This window comes from Scyliorhinus torazame, chromosome 1 (assembly GCF_047496885.1).
Source record: "Scyliorhinus torazame isolate Kashiwa2021f chromosome 1, sScyTor2.1, whole genome shotgun sequence".
NCBI lineage: Eukaryota > Metazoa > Chordata > Chondrichthyes > Carcharhiniformes > Scyliorhinidae > Scyliorhinus > Scyliorhinus torazame.
Window position 1 is genome coordinate 156,674,769 of NC_092707.1, and position 25,734 is coordinate 156,700,502.

Consider the following 25,734-nt stretch of genomic DNA (forward strand, 5'->3'; position numbering starts at 1 on the left):
TAGCTCTACCTATCAGCTTTGTTGAATCAGTAATACCCACATGTCCTGTGGCCATTTCATTTGTTTAGCTACCTTCTCAAATGAAATGAAAAAGACTTCCACTTCCTTCTCGTCAAACCTTGGCAATGCTTGGACATTTTTATATAGACTCCCACCAAGCCTTCGACTATGACGCTCTTTCTCACTATCATCTAACTGTACGTCTCCCTTTACATCTGCCAATTTAAAAAATATATATATTTTATTCAAGTTTTTTGGCCAAACATAACAATACGTAGTGTTTCTTTTACACAACAATAAAGCAATATAAATAACCGTGGCCAGTTTTAAACCAATAAATAAGTAATATATAAACAAAAACAAAAAACAAAACTAAATGGCAACTGCCTTGTCCAAAATAAATACTCTCCAAAAATACAATCCAACAATCCAATATATAATTACATATACCAAATACCTATACATATACAATAACATCCCTGAGAGTCCGTCCGATTCCTCTCCCCCCCCCCCCCCCCCCCCCCCCCTCAATTGCATATACCGAAATGCATTCCCTTGGGGCAACCCATATTTCTCCGTCAGCGCTCCCAGACTCGCAAACGTCCCATCTACAAATAGATCTCTTAGTTGTACTACCCCAGCTCTTTGCCATGCTCCAAATCCCCCATCCATTCTCCCCGGAACGAACCTATGATTGTTTCTTATCGGGGACCACACCGAAGCTCCCGTCCCTCCCCTATGCCGTCTCCACTGCCCCCAAATTTTCAATGTAGCCACCACCACCGGGCTTGTGGTGCATTTCTTTGGTGAGAACGGCAACGGCGCCGTCACCATTGCTTGCAGGCTAGTCCCCCTGCAGGACGCCCTCTCCAATCTCTTCCACGCCGCTCCCTCCCCTTCTCCCATCCACTTACACACCATTGAAACGGTAAATCCTCTATCTCTCTGCTCTGCTCCCCCGGATGCACCACAAATAACTCACTTTTCCCCATGTTCAGTTTATACCCTGAAAAATCCCCAAGTATCCGCATTATCTCTGGCATCCCCTCCGCCGGGTCCGCCACATATAGCAACAAATCATCCGCATACAGAGATACCCGGTGTTCTTCTCCCCCCTAAGTACTCCCCTCCACTTCCTGGAACCCCTCAGTGCTATGGCCAGGGGTTCAATCGCCAATGCAAACAATAACTGGGACAGAGGACATCCCTGCCTCGTCCCTCTATGGAGCCGAAAATAGTCAGACCCCCGTCCATTCGTGACCACGCTCGCCATCGGGGCCCTATACAGCAACTGTACCCACCTGATATACCCGTCCCCAAAGCCAAATCTCCTCAACACCTCCCACAAATAATCCCACTCCACTCTATCAAATGCTTTCTCGGCATCCATCGCCACCACTATCTCCGCTTCCCCCTCTGGTGGGGGCATCATCATTACCCCTAGCAGCCTCCGTATATTTGTATTTAGCTGTCTCCCCTTCACAAACCCAGTTTGGTCCCCATGGACCACCCCCGGGACACAATCCTCTATCCTCATTGCCATTACCTTGGCCAGAATCTTAGCATCCACATTCAGGAGGGAAATGGGCCTGTATGACCCGCATTGCAGGGGGTCTTTTTCCTTCTTTAGGAGGAGCGATATCGTTGCCTCTGACATAGTCGGGGGCAGCTGCCCCCTTTCCTTCGCCTCATTAAAGGTTCTCATCAGTAGCGGGGCCAGCAAGTCCAAATATTTCTTATAGAATTCAACTGGGAATCCGTCTGGTCCCGGGGCCTTCCCTGCCTGCATGCTCCCAATCCCTTTCACTACTTCCTCCGTCTCAATCTGTGCTCCCAGCCCCACTCTCTCCTGCTCCTCCACCTTAGGAAATTCCAGCTGATCCAGAAAGCACATCATTCTCTCCTTCCTGTCCGGGGGCTGCGCTTCATATAATCTTTCATAAAATGCCTTGAACACTCCATTCACTCTCCCCACTCCATCTCTCCCTCCTCATCTCTCACCCCCCCTATCTCCCTCGCTGCTCCCCTTTTCCTCAGTTGGTGGGCCAACAACCTACTCGCCTTCTCCCCATATTCGTACTGTACACCCTGTGCCTTCCTCCATTGTGCCTCTGCATTACCCGTAGTCAACAAGTCAAATTCTACATGTAGCCTTTGCCTATCCCTGTACAGTCCCTCCTCCGGTGCCTCCGCGTATTGTCTGTCCACCCTCAGAAGTTCTTTCAACAACCGCTCCCTTTCCCTACCCTCCTGCTTTCCTTTATGTGCCCTAATAGATATCAGCTCCCCTCTAACCACTGCCTTCAGTGCCTCCCAGACCACTCCCACCTGTACCTCCCCATTATCATTAAGTTCCAAGTACCTTTCAATACACCCCCTCACCCTTAAACACACCCCCTCATCTGCCAATAATCCCATGTCCATTCTCCAGGGTGGAAGCTGTTGTTTTTCTTCCCCTATCTCCAGGTCCACCCAGTGTGGAGCATGATCCGAGATGGCTATAGCCGTGTACTCCGTCCCCATCACCTTTGGGATCAGTGCCCTTCCCAAAACAAAAAAATCTATTCGTGAAAATACTTTGTGTACATAGGAGAAAAACGTAAACTCCTTACTCCTAGGTCTACTAAATCTCCAGGGTTCTACTCCTCCCATCTGCTCCATAAAATCCTTAAGCACCCTAGCTGCAGCCGGCCTCCTTCCGGTCCTGGACCTCGATCTGTCCAGCCCTGGGTCCAGCACCGTATTAAAGTCTCCACCCATTACAAACTTCCCCACTTCTAGGTCCGGGATTCGTCCTAACATACGCCTCATAAAATTGGCATCATCCCAGTTCGGGGCATACACGTTCACTAATACCACCGCCTCCCCTTGCAGTTTGCCACTCACCATCACGTATCTGCCCCCACTATCCGCCACTATAGTCTTTGCCACAAACATTACCCGCTTCCCCACTAGTATGGCCACCCCCCTGTTTTTTGCATCTAGCCCCGAATGAAACACCTGCCCCACCCATCCTTTGCGAAGTCGAACCTGGTCTATCAGCTTCAGATGCGTCTCCTGAAGCATAATCACATCTGCCTTAAGTTTCTTTAGGTGTGCGAGTACCCGTGCCCTCTTAATCGGCCCGTTCAGCCCTCTCACATTCCACGTGATCAACCGGGTTGGGGGGCTCTTTACCCCCCCCCCCCACCTTTGACGACTAGCCATTTCCTTTTCAATCCAGCTCCTCACCCGGTTCCCACGTAGCTGTATCCCCCCAGGCGGCGCCCCCCCGCCTCGACCCCCCCCTCCCGTACCAGCTCCCCCTTCTCCCCAGCAGCAGCAACCCAGTTTTAACCCCCCCCACCCCCCCCGCCCCGCTAGATCCCAAGCTAGCGTAATTGCACCCCCCATGTTGCTCCCAGAAGTCAGCAAACTCTGGCCGACCTTGGCTTCCCCCCCCGTGACCTCGACTCACACTGTGCGAGGCCCCCTCCTTCCTGCTTCCCTGTTCCCGCCATGATTACCATAGCGTGGGAACAAAGCCCGTGCTTCCCTTTTGGCCCCGCCCCCAATGGCCGGCGCCCTCAGTCCTCATCCTCCCTCACACCCTCCCCCACGACATGGGGAAGAGAGAGAAGTTACAGGGTCGCAGGTTTAACAACTTGGGAAGTCCTCTCTTCCCCCTTTTCCCCCGTTCATCCCACAAATTCACCCCCCCACTTTTGTCCCAAACGTTCTTTTCTGGCCCGCTCACACCAGCTTCTTCTCGACAATAAATGTCCACGCCTCATCTGCCGTTTCGAAGTAGTGGTGTTTCCCTAGATGTGTGACCCACAGTCTTGCCGGTTGCAGCATTCCGAATTTGACCTTCCTTTTATGCAACACCGCCTTGGCCCGATTAAAGCTTGCCCTCCTTCTCGCCACCCTCCGCACTCCAATCTTGATATACGCGGATCACCGCATTCTCCCACCTACTGCTCCGAGTTTTCTTTGCCCATCTGAGGACCATCTCTCTGTCCTTATATCGGAGAAATCTCACTACTATTGCTCGAGGAATTTCTCCAGCCCTCGGTCTTCGCGCCATAACCCGATAGGCTCCCTCCAACTCCAGCGGACCCGTCGGGGCCTCCGATCCCATTAACGAGTGCAGCATCGTGCTCCCATATGCCCCGACATCCGCCCCTTCTGCACCTTCGGGAAGACCAAGAATTCTTAGGTTCTTCCTCCTCACATTATTCTCCAGCACCTCCAGCCTTTCCACACATCTTTTGTGTTGTGCCTCGTGGATCTCCGTTTTCACCACCAGGCCCTGTATGTCGTCCTCATTCTCAGCAGCCTTTGCCTTCACGACCCGAAGCTCCTGTTCCTGGGTCTTTTGCTCCTCCTTTAGCCCCTCAATCGCTTGTAATATCGGGCCAACAGCTCCTTCTTCATCTCCTTTTTGAGTTCATCTACGCAACGCCGCAGGAACTCTTGTTGGTCAGGGCCCCATATTAAACTGCCTCCTTCCGACGCCATCTTGCTTTGTGCCTGCCTTCCTGGCCGCTGCTCTAGAGGATCCACCGCAATCCGGCTACTTTCCTCTCTTTTTTCCATCCGTGTCCAGGGGGGATTCCCTTCTGGATTACCGCACAGTGTTATTTGCCGTTAAAATTGCCGATGGGGCTCCTATTAAGAGCCCAAAAGTCCGTTCCACCGGGAACTGCCGAAACGTGCGACTCAGCTGGGCATCGCCGCACCCGGAAGTCACATCTGCCAATTTTAACTGACTGTCATGTTTCATGGCCATTTTCTGAAGTTCAAACTCTCTCTCTTCATCTTTTTCCCTGATCTGTATCTTCCTTTCTCTTTCTTTTTGTTCTGCTAGGGCTATTCTTTATTTTCTTCTTTCTTCTCTCTCTCTTTCTTTTTCCTCTCTCTCTCTTTCATATTCAAGCTGCTTTAATTCTTTCTCATGTTCCATTTGTTTAAGTTGTAACTGAATTTTTGCCATTTCCAATGTGTCAAACTGTATCTCAGGCAACTTTAAATGCTTAGCCACCACCATAGTTACCCCATCTTTTCGCATTTTGTCAGGTAATGTTAACTGCATTGTTTTTGCCAAATCTAACAGTCTGCTTTTAGTCTCTGTCCGTAAAGTACTGCGTGTGACCGTTTCCACCCCCAAAATCTTCTATGCCTCTGAAAGAGCCATTGTCCACAACACACTCCCCACTTAAACTAAAATACCACACTGTTTTTAAGTTTGCAAAGCCAGGACTTCCGGGTGCGGCGATGACCAGCTGAGTCGCACGTTTCGGCAGCTCCCTGTGAAACGGACTTTTGGGCTCTTGATAGGAGCCCCAACGGCAATTTTAACGGCTGAAAACACCGTGCGGTAAACCAGAAGGGTGTTCCCCCTGGACACGGATGGAAAAAGGAGAGGAAAGTGGCCGGATTGCAGCGGATCCCTTGGAACAACGGCAAGGAAGGCAAGCAGAAACCAAGATGGCGTCGGAAGGTGGCAGTTTCATATGGGGCCCTGAACAACAAGAGTTTTTGAAACGCTGCGTGGAGGAGATAAAAAAGGAAATGAAGAAAGAGTTGTTGGCCCCGATATTACAGGCGATTGAAGGGCTGAAAGAGGAACAAAAGACCCAGGAGCAGGAGCTTCGGGTCGTGAAGGCGAAAGCAGCAGAGAATGAAAACGATATACAGGGTCTGGTGGTGAAGTCGGAGATACAGGAGGCACACCAGAAACGATCTGTGGAGAGGTTGGAGGCACTGGAAAATAACGCAAGGAGGAACAACTTGAGGATTCTTGGCCTTCCTGAAGGTGTGGAGGGGGCGGACGTCGGGGCATATGTGAGCACGATGCTGCACTCGTTAATGGGAGTGGAGGCCCCGACGGGTCCGTTGGAGGTGGAGGGAGCATACCGAGTTATGGTGCGAGGATCGAGAGCAGGAGAAGCTCCCAGAGCCATAGTGGTGAGATTTCTCCGTTTTAAGGATAGAGAAATGGTCCTTAGATGGGCGAAGAAAACTCGGTGTAGTAAATGGAGAACGCGGTGATCCGCGTCTATCAAGATTGGAGTGCGGAGGTGGCGAGAAGGAGGGCGAGCTTTAATCGGGCCAAAGCGGTACTTCACAAAAAAAAGATAAAGTTTGGAATGCTGCAACCGGCAAGACTGTGGGTCACATATCAAGGGAGGCACCACTACTTTGAGACGGCGGATGAAGCGTGGACTTTTATTGTAGAAGAAAAATTGGAATGATTGGACTACGAAAATGAACGTTTGGACAAAGTGGTGGGACGAGTGGGGGGGGGGGCGAAGAGGGATTGTATGATTAATCCTGCGGTATGGTAACTTTTCTTTCTCCCACAGGTGGTGATGGGGGGAGGTGGGGAGGGAGAGGAGATGGGGCGTTGGCCATGGGAGGCGGGGCCGAGGGAGAGGCGCGGGCTTGGTTCCCGCGCTATGATAATTATGGCGGGAATAGAGAAGCAGGAAGGAAGGGGCGCCGCACGGGGCGAGCCGTGATCACGGGGGGAAGCCGAGGTCAGCCAGAGTTTGCTGACTTCTGGGAGCAACATGGGGGGAGTAATTACGCTAGCGGGGGGTCTAGCGGGGGGGGGGGGGGGGAGGGGGGAATTACTGGGTTGCTGCTGCTGGGGAAAGGGGGGAGTGGGTACGGGAAAGGATGGGCGGGGGGGCACCGTCTGGGAGAAATACAGCTGCGTGGGAACTGGGCGAGAAGCTGGGAAAAAGATGATGGCTAACCGGCAAGGGGGGGGGGGGGGTGGTGGGAAGCCCCCCAACTCGGCTGATCACGTGGAACGTGAGGGGGCTTAACGGGCCGATAAAGAGGGCACGAGTACTCGCACACCTTAAGAAACTTAAAGCAGATGTGGTCATGTTACAGGAAACGCACCTGAAACTGATAGATCAGGTTAGGTTGCGCAAAGGATGGGTAGGGCAGGTGTTTCATTCGGGGCTGGATGCGAAAAACAGGGGGGTGGCTATATTAGTGGGGAAGCGGGTAATGTTCGAGGCAAAGACTATAGTGGCAGATAACGGGGGCAGATACGTGATGGTGAGTGGCAAATTACAGGGAGAGATGGTGGTGTTGGTAAACGTGTATGCCCCGAATTGGGACGATGCCAATTTTATGAGGCGAATGCTAGGACGCATCCCAGACCTAGAGACCGGAAAGCTGATAATGGGGGGAGACTTTAACACGGTGTTGGAACCAAGGCTGGATAGGTCGAAGTCCAGGACTGGTAGGAGGCCGGCAGCAGCCAAGGTGCTTAAGGATTTTATGGAGCAGATGGGAGGGGTGGACCCGTGGAGATTCAGTAGACCTAGGAGTAAGGAGTTCTCGTTTTTCTCCGATGTCCATAAAGTCTATTCACGCATAGACTTTTTTGTGTTGGGTAGGGCATTGATCCCGAGGGTGAGGGGAACGGAATATACGGCTATAGCCATTTCGGATCATGCCCCACACTGGGTAGACTTGGAGATAGGGGAGGAAACAAGAGGGCGTCCACCCTGGAGAATGGACATGGGACTAATGGCGGATGAGGGGGTGTGCTTAAGGGTGAGGGGATGCATTGAAAAGTACTTGGAACTCAATGATAATGGGGAGGTTCAGGTGGGAGTGGTCTGGGAGGCGTTGAAGGCGGTGGTTAGGGGGGAGCTGATATCAATAAGGACACATAAAGGGAAGCAGGAGAGTAAGGAACGGGAGCGGTTGTTGGAAGAACTTTTGAGGGTGGACAGACAGTATGCGGAAGCACCGGAGGAGGGACTGTATCGGGAAAGGCAAAGGCTGCATGTGGAATTTGACTTGCTGACCACAGGCACTGCAGAGGCACAATGGAGGAAGGCACAGGGTGTACAGTATGAATATGGAGAGAAGGCGAGCAGATTGCTGCACACCAATTGAGGAAAAGGGGAGCAGCGAGGGAAATAGGGGGGGTGAGAGACGAAGATGGAGAGACGGAGCGGGGAGCGGAGAGAGTGAATGAAGTGTTTAAGACATTTTATAAAAAATTGTATGAAGCTCAACCCCCGGATGGGAGGGAGAGAATGATGGAGTTTTTGGATCGGCTGGAAATTCCCAAGGTGGAAGAGCAGGAAAGGATGGGATTGGGAGCACAGATCGCGGTAGAAGAAGTGGTGAAAGGAATTAGGAACATGCAGACGGGAAAGGCCCCGGGACCGGACGGATTCCCATTTGAATTTTACAGAAAATATTTGGACTTGCTCGCCCCGCTACTGACGAGGACCTTTAACGAGGCAAAGGAAAGGGGACAACTGCCCCCGACTATGTCAGAAGCAACGATATCGCTTCTTTTAAAGAAGGAAAAGGATCCGCTACAATGCGGGTCCTACAGACCAATCTCCCTCCTCAATGTAGATGCCAAGGTATTGGCCAAGGTAATGGCAATGAGAATAGAGGAATGTGTCCCGGGGGTGGTTCATGAGGACCAAACTGGGTTTGTGAAGGGGAGACAGTTGAACACGAACATACGGAGGTTGCTAGGGGTAATGATGATGGCCCCACCAGAGGGTGAAACGGAGATAGTAGTGGCGATGGATGCCGAGAAAAGCATTTGATAGAGTGGAGTGGGATTATCTGTGGGAGGTGTTGAGGAGATTTGGGTTCGGAGAGGGGTATGTTAGATGGGTGCAGCTGTTGTATAGGGCCCCAGTGGCGAGTGTGGTCACGAATGGACGGGGATCGGCATATTTTCGGCTCCATAGAGGGACAAGGCAGGGATGTCCTCTGTCCCCATTACTGTTTGCACTGGCGATTGAGCCCCTGGCGATAGCGCTGAGAGGTTCCAAGGGATGGAGGGGAATACTTAGGGGAGGAGAAGAACACCGGGTATCTTTATATGCGGATGATCTGCTACTATATGTGGCGGATCCAGCGGAGGGGATGCCAGAAATAATGCGGATACTTGGGGAGTTTGGGGATTTTTCAGGGTATAAATTGAACATGGGGAAGAGTGAGCTGTTTGTGGTGCATCCAGGGGAGCAGAGTAGAGAAATAGAAGACCTACCGTTGAGGAAGGTAACAAGAGACTTTCGTTACCTGGGGATCCAGATAGCTAAGAATTGGGGCACATTGCACAGGCTAAATTTGACGCGGTTGGTGGAACAGATGGAGGAAGATTTCAAGAGATGGGATATGGTAGCATTGTCAATGGCAGGGAGGGTGCAGGCGGTTAAGATGGTGGTCCTCCCGAGATTCCTCTTTGTGTTTCAGTGTCTCCGGTGGTGATCACGAAGGCTTTTTTCAAAAGGATAGAAAAGAGTATCATGGGTTTTGTTTGGGCCGGGAAGACTCCGAGAGTGAGGAAGGGATTCTTACAGCGTAGTAGGGATAGGGGGGGGCTGGCACTACCGAGCCTAAGTGAGTATTATTGGGCCGCTAATATTTCAATGGTGAGTAAGTGGATGGGAGAGGAGGAAGGAGCGGCGTGGAAGAGATTAGAGAGGGCGTCCTGTAGGGGGACCAGCCTGCAGGCTATGGTGACAGCCCCATTGCCGTTCTCACCAAGGAACTATACCACGAGTCCGGTGGTGGTAGCTACACTGAAGATTTGGGGACAGTGGAGACGACATAGGGGAAAGACCGGAGCACTGGGGGGGTCCCCGATAAGAAACAACCATAGGTTTGCCCCGGGGGGAATGGATGGGGGATATGGAATGTGGCAAAGAGCAGGTATAACGCAATTGAAAGATCTATTTGTGGATGGGAAGTTTGCGAGTCTGGAGCGCTGACCGAGAAATATGGGTTGCCCCAAGGGAATGCATTCAGGTACATGCAATTGAGGGCTTTTGCGAGGCAACAGGTGAGGGAATTCCCGCAGCCCCCGACACAAGAGGTGCAGGACAGAGTCATCTCAAAGAAATGGGTGGGGGACGGTAAGGTGTCGGATATATATAGGGAAATGAGAGACGAAGGGGAGACTATGATGGACGAACTAAAAGGGAAATGGGAAGAAGAGCTAGGGGAGGAGATTGAGGAGGGGATGTGGGCAGATGCCCTAAACAGGGTAAACTCGTCGTCCTCGTGCGCCAGGCTAAGCCTGATTCAGTTTAAGGTATTACACAGGGCACATATGACTGGAACACGGCTCAGTAAATTTTTTGGGGTGGAGGATAGGTGTGCGAGGTGCTCGAGAAGCCCAGCGAATCATACCCATATGTTTTGGTCATGCCCGGCACTACAGGGGTTTTGGATGGGGGTGACAAAGGTGCTTTCGAAAGTAGTAGGAGTCCGGGTCGAACCAAGCTGGGGGTTGGCTATATTTGGGGTTGCACAAGAGCCGGGAGTGCAGGAGGCGAAAGAGGCCGATGTTTTGGCCTTTGCGTCCCTAGTAGCCCGGCGCAGAATATTGCTAATGTGGAAAGAAGCCAAGCCCCCGGGGGTGGAGACCTGGATAAATGATATGGCGGGGTTCATAAAGTTAGAGCGGATCAAGTTCGTCCTAAGGGGGTCGGCTCAAGGGTTTACTAGGCGGTGGCAACTGTTTGTCGAATATCTTGCGGAAAGATAGATAGGGGAGAACAAAGAAGGCAGCAGCAGCGGCCCAGGACTTGGGGGGTGGGGGGGGGAGGGATGGGTGGGGGTGGTGGCCTGAGACAAGGCAGTTGCCAATTAGGGCTAGTTTTTGTTTTTTGTTATTTAATATTTATTTATTTGTTGTTGTTTTTGTTTAAATTTAAAAAGGTCATTATTATCTGTATTGTTACAATGTTGTGTAAAGGATGCACAATGTACTGTGTTGGTTGACCAAAAATTTTCAATAAAATATTATTTAAAAAAAAAAAGTTTGCAAAGCCAATCCAACAGATAGACTTTTATCCCGGACGAGCCCCCAATTTGTTATGGGCCAGGGTTTAGAGAACCCCAAAGTGTCTCACGGAGTTCACCTGACCCGCAACTTTTAATAGATTGTGGCTTGGGGAGCATACGACCCACTCTACAGTTGTGGTACAGCAGAAATGGAAAAGTATTTTTTAAAGTAAAACAATGTTTATTCTATGAACTCAAGTTAACCTTTTTAAAACATACAGTGAACATCTTAGCAACCATTAATTCAAATACAACCCCCAAAGACTGCAACACTAAGTAATCCTTTCAGCTTTCCTTTTAACATCCATATGACTTAAAACACTTTTTACCAGAAGCACATCAGGTTAATGTCACTACTGTTATTAGTTTTAAATCACCAGGATTGATTTACGGCCTTTAGATTAGAGAGAGAGATTCATACACCTTCTGGCTGTGACTGCAGCTATCCAGCTCTGAAAACGAAACTAAAACACCCTGCAGCCTGCTCAAAAACGAAAGTAAAAAGCTGACAGAAAGCCCAGCTCCACCCACACTCTGACATCACTGATAAACACCCATTTCTTAAAGGTACATTTCTTAAGCACCCATTTCTTAAAGGTACTCTCTCATGACAACGGGTTTCAGATTGCAACGTCTCGCGAGATCCCAGCATGTACAGAGTTCATAGCGCTCACATTTGCCTGAAATGGGAGCACGATGCTGCTACTGGATTGTGCCATTAGTCATTTCTTTGGAACTTGGGGAGTTTCTCCCCGGTCACGTCCACACCGAAATGTTTTCAACACCGAGGAGGTACAGTCGCTGGCCTGTCCGGCTCCTCCGAGATTGGGCTGTCATCTTGAAAGGATGCCCCGATCTCTAAGTGAGCTTGAGGGTCCCCAACACCCCCCACCCACAGACAATGCCACCCCTTGCATATATGGACATTACCCCACCCTCCCCTAAGTGAGGTGAGGACACACTGCACTGGGGGTGCTGAGGGTCCCCCCTTTTCAGTCCTCCCTACCCGCCTTTTCACCCCCCCTTTGAGGACCCCTACCCTTATGCCGCCCAACCATTATTAGGCCCCTTCATAGCAGCCCTTCACTCCCGATTCATACCCCTCCCCTCATCCCCCTTTCATGGGCATGGCTTCCCTCAGGCCCCGAACCTTGGCACTGCTACCCGGGTACTCTGGTACCCTGGCAGTGTCGCTGTCAGCCTGGCAGCACCACCTGGGCACCTTGGTAGTGCCAGGCTGGCAGTGTGAAGGTGCACAGGTGCCAGAGCGAGAGCAAGGGGTCCGCCCTGTCTCTGTACCCGACCACCCATGGGTCTCCAAAGCCGTGGGAAACCAGGTGCCATTAGGCCTAGTCCACTTTTTGTGTGGGCCAGTCCAGGCTGGGGAGGTTGTTAGTTCTCGGGAACCGGGAGAATCCGGCGCAGACATAGTTAAATGATGTGGAGATGCCGGCGTTGGACTGGGGTGAGCTCAGTAAGAAGTCTTACAACACCGGGTTAAAGTCCAACAGGTTTGTTTCGATGGCACTAGCTTTCGGAGCGCTGCTCCTTCCTCAGGTGAATGAAGAGGTATGCTCCAGAAACATATATATAGACAGATTCAAAGATGCAAGACAATGCTTAGAATGCGAGCATTTGCAGGTAATTAAGTCTTTACAGATCCAGAGATAGGGGTAACCATAGGTTAAAGAGGTGTGAATTGTCTCAAGCCAGGGCAGTTGGTAGGATTTCGCAGGCCAGATGGTGGGGGATGAATGTAATGCGACATGAATCCCAGGTCCCGGTTGAGGCCGCACTCATGTGTGCAGAACTTGGCTATAAGTTTCTGCTCGGCGATTCTGCGTTGTCACACGTCCTGAAGGCTGCCTTGGAGAACGCTTACCCGCAGATCAGAGGCTGAATGCCCTTGACTGCTGAAGTGTTCCTCGACTGGAAGGGAACATTCCTGCCTGGTGATTGTCGCGCGATGTCCGTTCATTCGTTGTCGCAGCGTCTGCATGGTCTCGCCAATGTACCATGCTTCGGGACATACTTTCCTGCAGCGTATGAGGTAGACAGCGTTGGCCAAGTCGCACGAGTATGTACCGCGTACCTGGTGGGTGGTGTTCTCACGTGTAATGGTGGTATCCATGTCGATGATCTGGCACGTCTTGCAGAGATTGCCATGGCAGGGTTGTGTGGTGTCGTGGTCGCTGTTCTGAAGGCACCAGTGTTTGAAACAAACCTGTTGGACTTTAACCTGGTGTTATAAGACGTCTTACTATAGTTAAATGAGCCACATGGCTTATTTAAATATGTTAATCTGGATCTCGCCCTGATCATGAAGTCACGCGGGGTTCGGATAAATCTCGCGCGATGTCTCAGCTGATACGAATCTCATGAGAAGCCTCTTGTGAGATTCACCGGCCTCGTCGCAACACCAAAACGAGCCTGGTGATTCGTGCCTGTCAAGTTTGATGTCAGAAAATGGTGTGCGTTTCAGGGTGGTGGGGGAGAAAATTGGGCAAAATAGGAGGCAGGCCAAATTTGTGGAGGAAATGTAACCCGAGGGCCCAGAAATTAGCTAAAGGTATTGAGAAATCTGTTTTAGTACCTCAAAACTCACAATCACTGGCCAAATATCAACAAAGAAAATGGTGTTAAGAACTCACAGCTGGGCAGCACGGTGGCGCAGTGGTAGCATTGCAGCCTCATGGCGCCGAGGTCCCAGGTTCGATCCCGGATCTGGGTCACTGTCCGTGTGGAGTTTACACATTCTCCCCGTGTTTGCGTGGGTTTCACCCCCACAACCCAAAGATGTGCAGGCTAGGTGGATTGGCCACGCTAAATTGCCCCTTAATTGGAAAAATGAATTGGGTTCTCTAAATTTTTTAAAAAAGAACTCACAACTGAAACCGGAAAGTAGAGAACACAACTTCAGTTCGAACTGTAAAAAGCTCTGGTCATAGAAACATAGAAAATAGGAGCAGGAGGAGGTCATTTGGCCTATTCATTATTCAATATTCATTATAATCATGGCTGATTATCCAACTCAATAGCCTAATCCTGCTCCACCCCCATATCCTTTGATCCCCTTCGCCCAAATGCTTTATCTAATTGCTTCTTGAAAATATACATTGTTTTGTCCTCAACTACTTTCTGTAAACCCAAATTCCACCGCTCTCTGGGTGAAGTCATTTCTCCTCATCTCTGTCCTAAATGGTCTATCCCGTGTCCTCGGACTGTGACCCCTGGCTTGGACACACCCACCATCGGGAACATCCTTCCTGCATCTACCCTGTAAGGTCCCGTTAAAATTTTATACATATCTGTGAGACCCCCCTCATTCTTCTGAACTCCAGCGAATATAATCCTGACTCAATCTCTCCTCATACGTCAGTTCCGCCATTCCAGGAATCAGTCTGGTAAACTTTCGCCGCACCCCCTCTATAACAAGAACATCCTTCCTCAGATAAGGAGGCCAAAACTGCACACAATAGTCCAGGTGTTGCCTCACCAAGCCCCTGTATAATTGCAGCAAGACATCCCTGCTCCTGTACTTAAATTCTTTCACTATGAAGGCCAACATTCCATTTTCCTTCTTTCCACCTGCTGTACCTGCATGCTTACCTTCAGTGACTGGTATATGAGGACACCCAGCTCTTGTTGCACTTTCCCCTCTCCTAATTTATGGCCATTGAGATAATAGTTTGCCTTCCCATTTTTGTTATCAAAGTGAATAACTTCACATTTATCCAAATTATACTGCATCTGCCATTCATTTGCCCACTCACTGAACTTATCCAAATCACACTGAGGCATCTCTGCATCCTCCTCACAGCTCACCCCCGCCCCCCCCCCCCCCCACCCAACTTGGTGTCATCTGCAAATTTGGAGATATTACATTTTGTTCCCTTATCTAAATCATTAATATATATTGCGAATAGCTGGGGTCCCAGCACCGATCCCTGTGGTACTTCCACTCGTCACTGCCTGCCGCTTGGAAAAAGACCTGTTAATTCCTACTCTGCTTCCTGTCTGCCAACCAGTTTTTTATCCAGCTCAAAACACTACCCCTACTCCTATGCGCTTTAATTTTACACGCTAATCTCTTATGTGGGACTTTGTTGAAAGACTTCTGAAAGTTCAAATAGACTACATCCACAAGCTCCCCCCCACAATTAACTTTACTGGTTACAACCTCAAAGAATTCCAGTGGATTTGTCAAGCATGATTTCCTTTGCATAAATCCATGCTGACTCTGTCTGATCCTGTCACAGTTTTCTCAGTGCTCTGCTATAAAATCTTTGACAATGCAGCATGAATCCTGTGTCCACTTCTGGTTGCTGAAAGATAAGGGTGACATGTGAGCCCTAGAGATGGTGCTAATTAAAGCTGCAAGGCAATTGTTTGAGGAAGGACTGGGGGGGGGGGGAGGTATTGAGCTTCTTTGACCTCTTCTTTTGAGAGGTGATGTCTGGGTTAAATTTAGCCACAAATGTTGTATTTACGTTTGGCGTGAGGTCTGTTGTTGGTGCAACGTGTTGAGCTGTATGTCTCTTCCTGTGTATTGCTGCCTCTCCTGAAAGTCTCTTGGGAAGCCAGTGACCTGATGGTTCTCTTTTTGTTTTGTCTTGTAGTCACTGGAAGCAGATCAAGCCATTTTACTGAAGATGAAGAAGTTGATTAAGGCCATTCATTCCTCTGGACTCTGTAAGTCACAAATTAGAACTAGAGTGATAGGGTCCTAAATCCAAACAAAGGAAACTACAAAGCTATGACGGTTGAATTGGCTACAATAGATTGGGGAACTTCATTAAAAGGCATGCCAGTTGATAGATTACGGTTAATATTTAAGGAATGAATGCATGCATTGCAACAATTATACATTCATTTCTGGTGCAAGCACACAACAGAAAAAGTGGTCCAACAATGACAAACAAAATAAATTAAGGGTAGTATTAACTCCAAAGAGGAGTCGTATAAAGTTTCTGGAAAAAATAGCAAGCCTAAGGATGGGGAGCAGGGGCGAAATTCTCCGGAAACGGCGTGATGTCCGCCGACTGGCGCCCAAAACGGCGCCAATCAGACGGGCATCGCGCCGCCCCAAAGGTGCGGAATGCTCCGCATCTTTGGGGGCCGAGCCCCAACATTGAGGGGCTAGGCCGGCGCCGGAGGAATTTCCACCCCGCCAGCTGGCGGAAACGGCCTTTGTTGCCCCGCCAGCTGGCGCGGAAATGACATCTCCGGGCGGCGCATGCGCGGGAGCGTCAGCGGCCGCTGACAGTTTCCCACGCATGCGCAGTGGAGGGAGTCTCTTTCACCTCCGCCATGGTGGAGACAGTGGCGGAGGCGGAAGGGAAAGAGTGCCCCCACGGCACAGGCCCGCCCGCGGATCGGTGGGCCCCAATCGTGGGCCAGGCCACCCTGGGGGCACCCCCCGGGGCCAGATCGCCCCGCGCCCACCCCAGGACCCCGGAGCCCGCCGCGCCGCCTCACGCCAGCCCCCGGCGATTCTCTGACCCGGCGGGGGGTCGGAGAATGTCGCCCCAGTTCTGTATTCAGCAGAGGACAAAGAGATCAATTAAGAGGGGAAAAATAGAGCACGAGAGTAAATTTGCAAGTAGCATAAAAGTGTAATGCAGAAGCATCTACAAGTATATAAAAAGAAAAAGATTAGTGAAGATAAGTGCAGATCCCTTACAGTCCAAAACAGGAGCATTTATAATGGGGAACAAAGATATTGCAGCGCTATTAAACAAGCACTTTAGTTCTGGCTGCGCGGAAGAATACACAAATAACTTCCCAGAAATGCTCAGGAACTAACAGTCTAATAAGAAGGAGGAATTGCAGGGAATGAGTGTTAGTAGGGTAATAGTGCTGGAGAAATTAATGAAAGAAAAAATAATGGAGAGAATATCTTTGAGATAAAGGATCAACCATGATCATATTGAATGACAGAGCAGGTTTGAAGTGCTGAATAGCCTCCTCCTGTTCCTATTTTAAGGGTTTCTGTGATCTGAACCAATCATGTTAATTCATTGTAACGGTATGACTGACTGAATGTGTACTGTGCACTTGTCTGACAAACCAGGATGGAATGGGAACAATGGTGAATTGTGCATGGTGGTTAATTGCTTGTGAAAGAGATTCTAGTGTGAAAACATTTCAAAAGAAAGGGGAGAGTAAATAAAGATATAGGGCACGATTTAATGGAAACGTTTCTGGATGCGGTTGGCAGGGGTGTTTCCCGGTAGGTCGGCTGGGGCCCTCCAGAGGACGTCCGCCAAGGGCATCAAAGACCACAGGGTACACAAGCAGCAGCTGCTTCCACCTCTGATGCGCATCCTAAGGACACATCTAGGTGTAGCAGTGGACCATGAAAAATCAAGAAGATTGAGGATCACTGAGTGGGCCCTGGTGAGCTCACCATCTGTAGCTAGGGGGAATGGAAATGACCAATTTTCACTGTTAAAACATGTTACAAAGCTGATACATGTGAAGAAGCCTCTGTCACATTAACCTTCACAGTGAGCCTGCCTGCAACCCTGACCCTTGTTGCCCTCTGCTCCCCCACCCACTGTCCCCCGCACAGAGTGGTCCAAGATCAAACGCCCTCTATGCAAACCCTGTTCAGAGGATGGGTGTGAGTGCGCTGTCAGCAGAGAGATAGGAGTCAGACTTTGGCATAAACTGAGGAGCACCAGAGCGAACCTCACAGCGAGTGATCATCACTCTCCTGCTTTGTATATTGACACAGACCCATCACCCTGGGGTGATAGTACATAGACCCCGGGAGGGTGGAACAGGAGAGTGGGGAGTGGTAGGGAGGGGAATGTGGGGGGTAGGGAGGGGAATGTGGGGGGTAGGGAGGGGAATGTGGGGGGTCGGGAGGGGAATGTGGAGGGTAGGGAGGGGAATGCGGGAAGTAGGGAGGGGAATGCAGGGGGAGTAGGGAGGGGAATGTGGGTGGGGTTGGGAGGGGAATGCGGGGGGAGTAGGGAGGGGAATGCGGGGGGAGTAGGGAGGGGAATGCGGGGGGAGTAGGGAGGGGAATGCGGGGGGAGTAGGGAGGGGAATGCGGGGGTGGGGAGGGGAATGTGGGGGGAGTAGGGAGGGGAATGTGGGGGAGTAGGGAGGGGAATGCGGGGGTAGGGAGGGGAATGCTGGGGGGGTAGGGAGGGGAAAGTGCGGGGGTAGGGAGGGGAATGCGGGGGGAGTAGGGAGGGGAATGCGGGGGGAGTAGGGAGGGGAATGCAGGGGAGAGTAGGGAGGGGAATGCAGGGAGTAGGGAGGGGAATGCAGGGGGAGTCGAGAGGGGGATGTGGGGGGTAGGGAGGGGAATGCAGGCGAGTAGGGAGGGGAATGCACGGGGTAGGGAGGGGAATGCGGGGGGGAGTACGGAGGGGAATGCGGGGGGGAGTAGGGAGGGGAATGCGGGGGGAGTAGGGAGGGGAATGCGGGGGGGAGTAGGGAGGGGAATGCGGGGGGTAGGGAGGGGAATGCGGGGGGAGGTAGGGAGGGGAATGCGGGGGGAGGTAGGGAGGGGAATGCGGGGGGAGGTAGGGAGGGGAATGCGGGGGGGGAGTAGGGAGGGGAATGCGGGGGGAGTAGGGAGGGGAATGCGGGGGGAGTAGGGAGGGGAATGCGGGGGTGGGGAGGGGAATGTGGGGGGAGTAGGGAGGGGAATGTGGGGGAGTAGGGAGGGGAATGCGGGGGTAGGGAGGGGAATGCTGGGGGGGTAGGGAGGGGAATGCTGGGGGGGTAGGGAGGGGAATGCGGGGGGAGTAGGGAGGGGAATGCGGGGGGAGTAGGGAGGGGAATGCTGGGGAGAGTAGGGAGGGGAATGCAGGGAGTAGGGAGGGGAATGCAGGGGGAGTCGAGAGGGGAATGTGGGGGGTAGGGAGGGGAATGCAGGCGAGTAGGGAGGGGAATGCACGGGGTAGGGAGGGGAATGCGGGGGGAGTAGGGACGGGAATGCTGGGGAGAGTAGGGAGGGGAATGCAGGGAGTAGGGAGGGGAATGCAGGGGGAGTCGAGAGGGGAATGTGGGGGGTAGGGAGGGGAATGCAGGCGAGTAGGGAGGGGAATGCACGGGGTAGGGAGGGGAATGCGGGGGGGAGTAGGGAGGGGAATGCGGGGGGGAGTAGGGAGGGGAATGCGGGGGGGAGTAGGGAGGGGAATGCGGGGGGGGTAGGGAGGGGAATGCGGGGGGGGTAGGGAGGGGAATGTGGGGGGAGGTAGGGAGGGGAATGCGGGGGGAGGTAGGGAGGGGAATGCGGGGGGAGGTAGGGAGGGGAATGCGGGGGGAGGTAGGGAGGGGAATGCGGGGGGAGGTAGGGAGGGGAATGCGGGGGGAGGTAGGGAGGGGAATGCGGGGGGGGAGTAGGGAGGGGAATGCGGGGGGAGTAGGGAGGGGAATGCGGGCGGAGTAGGGAGGGGATTGCGGGTGGTAGGGAGGGGAATGTGGGGGGGGGTAGGGATGGGAATGTGGGGGGGTAGGGTGGGGAATGCATGGGGGGTAGGAAGGGGAATGTGGGGGGGGGGGTAGGGGGGGGAATGCACGGGGGGTAGGGAGGGGAATGTGGGGGGGGGTAGGGTGGGGAATGCAGGGGGGGTAGGAAGGGGAATGTGGGGGGGGGTAGGGATGGGAATGTGGGGGGGGGGAGGTAGTGTGGGGAATGCATGGGGGTAGGGTGGGGAATGTGGGGGGGGGTAGGGTGGGGAATGTGGGGGGGGGTAGGGTGGGGAATGTGGGGGGGGTAGGGTGGGGAATGTGGGGGGGGTAGGAAGGGGAATGTGGGGGGGGTAGGGAGGGGAATGCGGAGAGTAGGGAGGGGAATACGGGGGGAGTAGGGAGAAGAATGCGGGGGGCGTAGGAAGGGGAATGTGGGGGGGGGTAGGGTGGAGAATGGGGGGGGGGTAGGAAGGGGAATGTGGGGGGGGGTAGGGTGGGGAATGTGGGGGGGGTAGGGTGGGGAATGCAGGGGGGTAGGAAGGGGAATGTGGGGGGGGTAGGGAGGGGAATGCGGGGAGTAGGGAGGGGAATACGGGGTGAGTAGGGAGAAGAATGCGGGGGGCATAGGAAGGGGAATGTGGGGGGCGTAGGGTGGGGAATGGGGGGAGTAGGGTGTGGAATGCAGGGGGGTAAGGAGGGGAATGCTGGGGGAAGGAGGGGAATAGGGGGAAGGAGAGGAATAGGGAAGGAGGGGAATGAGGGAGTAGGGGAGGAGTGAGCTGATGGTCAAAGCCTCGTCCTATGAGAAGCGGGTAAGGATGAGGGTCTCTCCGGTCCTCCGGCCATGCTTGCCGCTGCCTGTCCTCCACCCTACGGCTCCTCATGAGGCTCCCTCCCAGGCTCATCCATCATCCCCTCCTAGTCCAGCTCCTCCTCCTCAGAATAGGCTGCGTGTCCCTCTGCCTCCTCCTCCTCCAGCATGTCGTCCCGCTGCTGTGCCAGGTTGTGGAGGGCACAGCAGACCACCACAAAGTGGAAGACCCTCTGTGGGGTGTACTGGAATGCACTACTAGAGCGGTCCAAGCATCGCAACCACAATTTGAGTAGTCTGATGCACCGCTCAATGACAGCACGGGTGGCCACATGGGCCTCATTTTATCAGCCCTCAGCCTCTGCACTGGCGTCATCAGCTAGGACCCCAGCCGGTACCCCTTATCCCCCGAGAGCCAACCCGTTTGTTTTGTTACGTTCTTGATGTAGCATAAGCTGCTTCCTTGATGTGCACTCTGACAAAGGAAGGTTCAGACTTGGAGATAGCGTTAACACGTTTATTAAACTATTAACAATTCTCCTACTTGGATTCAACGCTACTGGTAATCCTGCTATAGCTGCTCAGATTGACAAACCAGTCTGCTACAATCCACGTGGTGGGTATGATGTTCAATCAACCCTGTGTCTGTACTCACTGAGTGTCTCCACTGGAACGAGACTGAGCATGTGTGATGTGTCCTTTTATATGGGTTGGTGTAATGCCCACCTGTGGTAGTGTCACCTCTGTGTGTATCGTGACTGCCCATTGGTCGTGTCCTATCTTACTGACCTATTGGTTGAATGTCTGTGTGTCATGTCTCTGGTGCTCTCTCTAGTGTCTAGCCATGTGTGTATGTACTTACAGTGATGTATATCACCACACCGTTATGCTGGGGTAGTCCTCAAAGACGCCGGGGATCTTTGAGTGTCCCAGGATGTAGCTGTCATGCACGCTCCCTGGGAATTGTGCACAGATGTGCATGATCCGGAGATGGTGGTCGCGCATGAGTTGAACATTCAGAGAATGGAACCCTTTCCTGTTAATGGAGGATGTTCCCTGATACCCTGGTGAACGTAAAGTGACATGCGTGCCATCAATTACTCTCTAGACCTGTAGCATCCCAGCGATGATGGAGAATCCTGCAGCGTAGGCATCTTGGTGGACATGGCCCAGCTCAAAGTTTATACAGTCAGCTGCCCGGGCGTATGGGGCATCCGTTACCTCATGGATGCACTTGTGGGCTGCAACTTGTGAAATGCCACACAAGTCCCCTGGAATGAACCAGTTGTATAAAAGCCAGGGCTGCAGTGACCTTCACGGTCACTGGGAGTGGGTGTCCTCCTCCTCCACTGGGTGCCAAGTCCGCGAGGATGTGGCACAGGTGGTGCACTGTCTCTATGCTGAGACAGTCTCCTGCGGCGCACGCTGTTTGTCACCTGCTCGAAAGACCAATGACGCCTGTACACCTTGGGCCATCTCTGGCATCCCCCTTTGGCTTCTTCCTCTGCCTGCTGGACAGTAGAGTCTTTGGGGTTTGCGGCGGCCCCCTGCACATGGGATGCTGACGCCAGCCTGCGCCGACACTGCTACCTTCTCCGACATCTGGCCACGTGGACTTGCACCAGCATCGCGAGTGTATCCTCTGCGGGATCAAAACCACCATTCATTTTGGTCTCTATAAGGAGCTGGAGAAGGAGATAGACTGACAATCAGTTAAAGTTTCCACCCCAGGATCCTCAAACCCCCAAGCCTCCCTAACCCTTATGTGTCCAGCCTTCTCTCACTCCCTACCCCCAGGCCTAGATGCGACCCCTGACCTGGAATTCTTCAACCCCCCGACCGAGCCTAACCCCCTGGGGGGTGGGGGGGGGGCTCTCCAGCTCCGACCATCGCCCTTGAGCTACATACTGGAAAATGGAACTGGCTACTCACCTGCTCAGTTCCCCGTTGCAGCCATTGTGCCAACTTCACGTTTTAAAAAAGGAGTGCTAAACGACCCCCGAGTGATTTGTCACTGGGGAGCCGATTAATTTCCAGTAGGCTGTTACAGTTTACTTCAATCTCACTAATGAGATGGAAATTAATGGAAATTGGGGTTAATGATATGCTCGACATATTTGGGTGTGACCCGGAACTCGACATCTGAGGCAGGTCGGGTGAATGGCAAATTCACTCGTGCTCGGCGCGAATCTCGATTTTGGCCTTTCCCACTATTTAACCGGCGTGCCTAAATGCGCACTGGGTGCAACGCGGTGGTTAAATCACATCCTTACTGTTGTCTTTTTATCCACTGATTTGCCATTTATTAAGAAAGGCAGACAGTGAACCATCTTAATGTATGAAATTCATTTGAAGGATAATCTCAAGGTGAATTTTGACCCAGCTGGCTTTCACAGATCACAGAATTTACAGTGCAGAAGGAGGCGATTCAGCCCATCGAGTCTGCAACGGCTCTTGGAAAGAGCACCCTACCCAAGGTCAACACCTCCACCCAACACTAAGGGCAATTTTGGACACTAAGGGCAATTTACCATGACCAATCCGCCTAACCTGCACATCTTTGGACTGTGGGAGGAAACCGGAGCACCCGGAGGAAACCCACGCACACACTGGGAGGATGTGCAGACTCCGCACAGACAGTGACCCAAGCCAAAATCGAACCTGGGACCCTGGAGCTGTGAAGCAATTGTGCTATCCACAATGCTACCGTGCTGCCCCCAAAGCCGGCCCTGGGGGCGCCAGAGGCGCCGGCCTTCCCCTTTCAATTCTTGTGAACATACATCTTAGAACATTACCGTTAAGGCTTCAGCAGAACATTGCTTGAAGTTTCTTTATCTTTATCTTTTAACTGCCAGCCCCCTTCTCCCCACCAAACCCATGCTTGCATACTTTATTGCTGCTGGCTGTGGCTTAGAGAATGGCATTCTGTCCTCTGAGTCAGACGTATTCTCATTTCAGAGACTGTTATAACCTGCCTTGCTTACCATTACTAATGACAATCCCACAATCCTGTGGGAGTATGAGCTTCCCCAATGAGGGGGGCAGAGAAACCATTAGTAAACTCCAAGTATAAATAAAGCTGGCCAGTTTAGGAACCAGCAGGAAGGAGTGTGCAGCAAGGGAAGTTGCTGCTGCTGTTATTTATTTATATATATATATATATATATATGTGTTATTGTAAATAAATGTTATTACTTTGTATCCTTAAACTCGTGCTGGATTCTTCGTGGCCCTTACAAAACTGGCGACGAGGGTTAAAGTGAATAGCTGTCTACACTGCTGAAGCCACCTCCCTGGATTTTTGTTGGATACAGGTTGGAAGTTGTTTTCTATTATACCATGCCTCTGTACGGACGTTTGGATGTTTTTGATGCTGCGCTGGAAAGCTGGAACCAGTACGCACAACGGATGCGTTACTATTTCCAGGCAAACAATATCACCGAAAATGAGCGCCAGGTGGTCATATTGCTCACCGCCTGCGGCCCGCATACGTTTGGGGTGATTAGGAGCCTTACGTACCCAGCTGCGCCGGACACCAAAACGTTTGATGAACTTGTGAATATAGTGGGGCAACATTTTAACCCAACCCCGTCCACGATAGTCCAGCGTTACCGGTTTAATACCGCTGAGAGGACCCCTGGAGAATCCCTTGCCGATTTTCTATCCAGGCTCCGCAGGATTGCGGAGTACTGTGACTATGGTGAGACCTTGTCAGAAATGTTACACGACCGTTTGGTTTGCGGTATTAACAATGCGGCCACCCAGAGAAAGTTGTTAGCTGAGCCAACATTGACTTTTCAACAGGCAATTCAAATAGTATTGTCCCGAGAGAGCGCAGAACGAGGAGTGCAGGAGCTACAGGGAATGGAAGTGCATGCCTTGGGGCGCAACCCCTTCCGTCCGAAAACGTCTCCCCGCGCTCCTGCGGTACCTTGGGCGAGGCGACGTCTGGACCGACGCCAGTGGCCGTCAGACATTCCTCCCCGAAGGGAGCCTTCTACAGAACCAATGGATCAGGAGCCATGTCCGTGTCAAACCTGTAGGCGCCGACCCCGTCGCGGACGCCGGTCCTGGGGGCGCCAGAGGCGCCGTCGTTCTGACCGAAACTGGGACCAGCCCAGTGGCCGTAACTGGGACCAGCCCAGGGACCGTACCTTCCATGTGGATGAACCTGCGGCGACTACTCCTGAGGACGTGGAGACGGAGGACGACTGCCTGCAGCTGCATTGTGTGGCAGCTCCCCGTGTGGCCCCCATTAAGGTGACAGTACAGGTCAATGGTCACCCGCTTGAGATGGAGTTGGACACTGGTGCAGCGGTCACTGTGATCGCCCAGAGGATATTCGACCGCATCAAGCAGGGTATACAGACCCTTACATTAACCGACTCACAGGCCAGGTTGGCCACCTACACGGGGGAACCACTGGACATTGCAGGAACTACAATGACCCCTGTTGTTTATGGACGCCAGGAGGGGCGTTTCCCACTTATCGTGGTGTGCGGCCATGGGCCCAGCATGTTGGGTCGGGACTGGTTGCGCCATTTGCGGTTGCAATGGCAGCACATCCTCCAAACAGTTTCTGAAGGGTTGACTGAGGTGCTAGGACGATACCCAGATGTATTCCAGCCTGGTTTCGGGAAAATAAAAGGGGCCGTAGCCCGTATCCAAGTCGAACCAGGAGCCACGCCGCGCTATTTCCGGGCACGCCCGGTGCCTTACGCCTTGCTCGAGAAGGTAGAAGGGGAGCTCACTCGTTTGGAGAGTTTGGGCATTATCAGGCCCGTCCGTTTTGCTGACTGGGCAGCACCAATTGTACCTGTAATGAAGCCAGATGCCACAGTTTGCTTGTGTGGCGACTATAAACTTACAGTGAATACGGCTTCCCGACTCGACCGATATCCAATGCCTCGCATAGAGGATCTCTACGCGAAGCTTGCAGGTGGACTCTCGTTCACAAAATTAGATATGAGTCACGCCTACCTGCAGTTGGAGCTGGACCCTGCCTCCCGACCATATGTAACGATTAATACACACCGGGGCCCGTATGAATATACACGGTTGCCCTTTGGAGTATCCTCTGCCTGTGCTATTTTTCAACGTGTTATGGAGGGCATTTTGAGAGGTTTACCACGTGTTGCTGTCTACTTAGATGACGTTTTGATTACAGGGACGTCGGAGCAGGAACATTTGGAAAATCTGGAGGCTGTCCTGAGACGCTTTTCGGAGGCTGGAGTACATTTACGTCGCACAAAGTGCGTATTTCAGGCAAAGGAAGTAGTGTACCTGGGTTATCGGGTGGACCGCGAAGGTTTGCACCCCGTCGCAGAGAAGGTGCATGCGATTCAACAGGCCCCCGCCCCGACTGACACTTCGCATCTTCTTTCTTTTCTCGGTCTCGTAAACTATTACGGGAAGTTCCTCCCCAATCTGGCAACTACGCTGGCCCCGTTTCACCTTCTGCTAAAGAAAAATCACACCTGGGTTTGGGGTCAGCCGCAAGAAACCGCTTTCCGGCGGGTCAAGCAACAATTGTCGTCGTCTGGGTTACTAACCCACTATGATCCTGGAAAGCCTTTGCTCGTCACATGTGATGCATCCCCGTATGGTATTGGGGCCGTCCTGTCCCACAAGATGGAGAACGGGGCCGAGCGACC

At 52.3% G+C, this 25,734-nt stretch overlaps 1 protein-coding gene across 3 annotated transcripts in view; it reads left to right on the forward strand.

Annotated features, from left to right (window-relative positions):
• The window catches only part of LOC140415467 (arf-GAP with SH3 domain, ANK repeat and PH domain-containing protein 2-like), a 197,478-nt gene that overhangs the window by 28,928 nt on the left and 142,816 nt on the right, over positions 1-25,734 (forward strand). For all 3 annotated transcript variants that reach the window (XM_072501057.1, XM_072501059.1, XM_072501058.1), the window contains one exon: positions 15,453-15,525. In XM_072501057.1, coding sequence (XP_072357158.1) covers positions 15,453-15,525 — 73 coding nt within the window. The remainder of the gene's footprint in view (positions 1-15,452; positions 15,526-25,734) is intronic.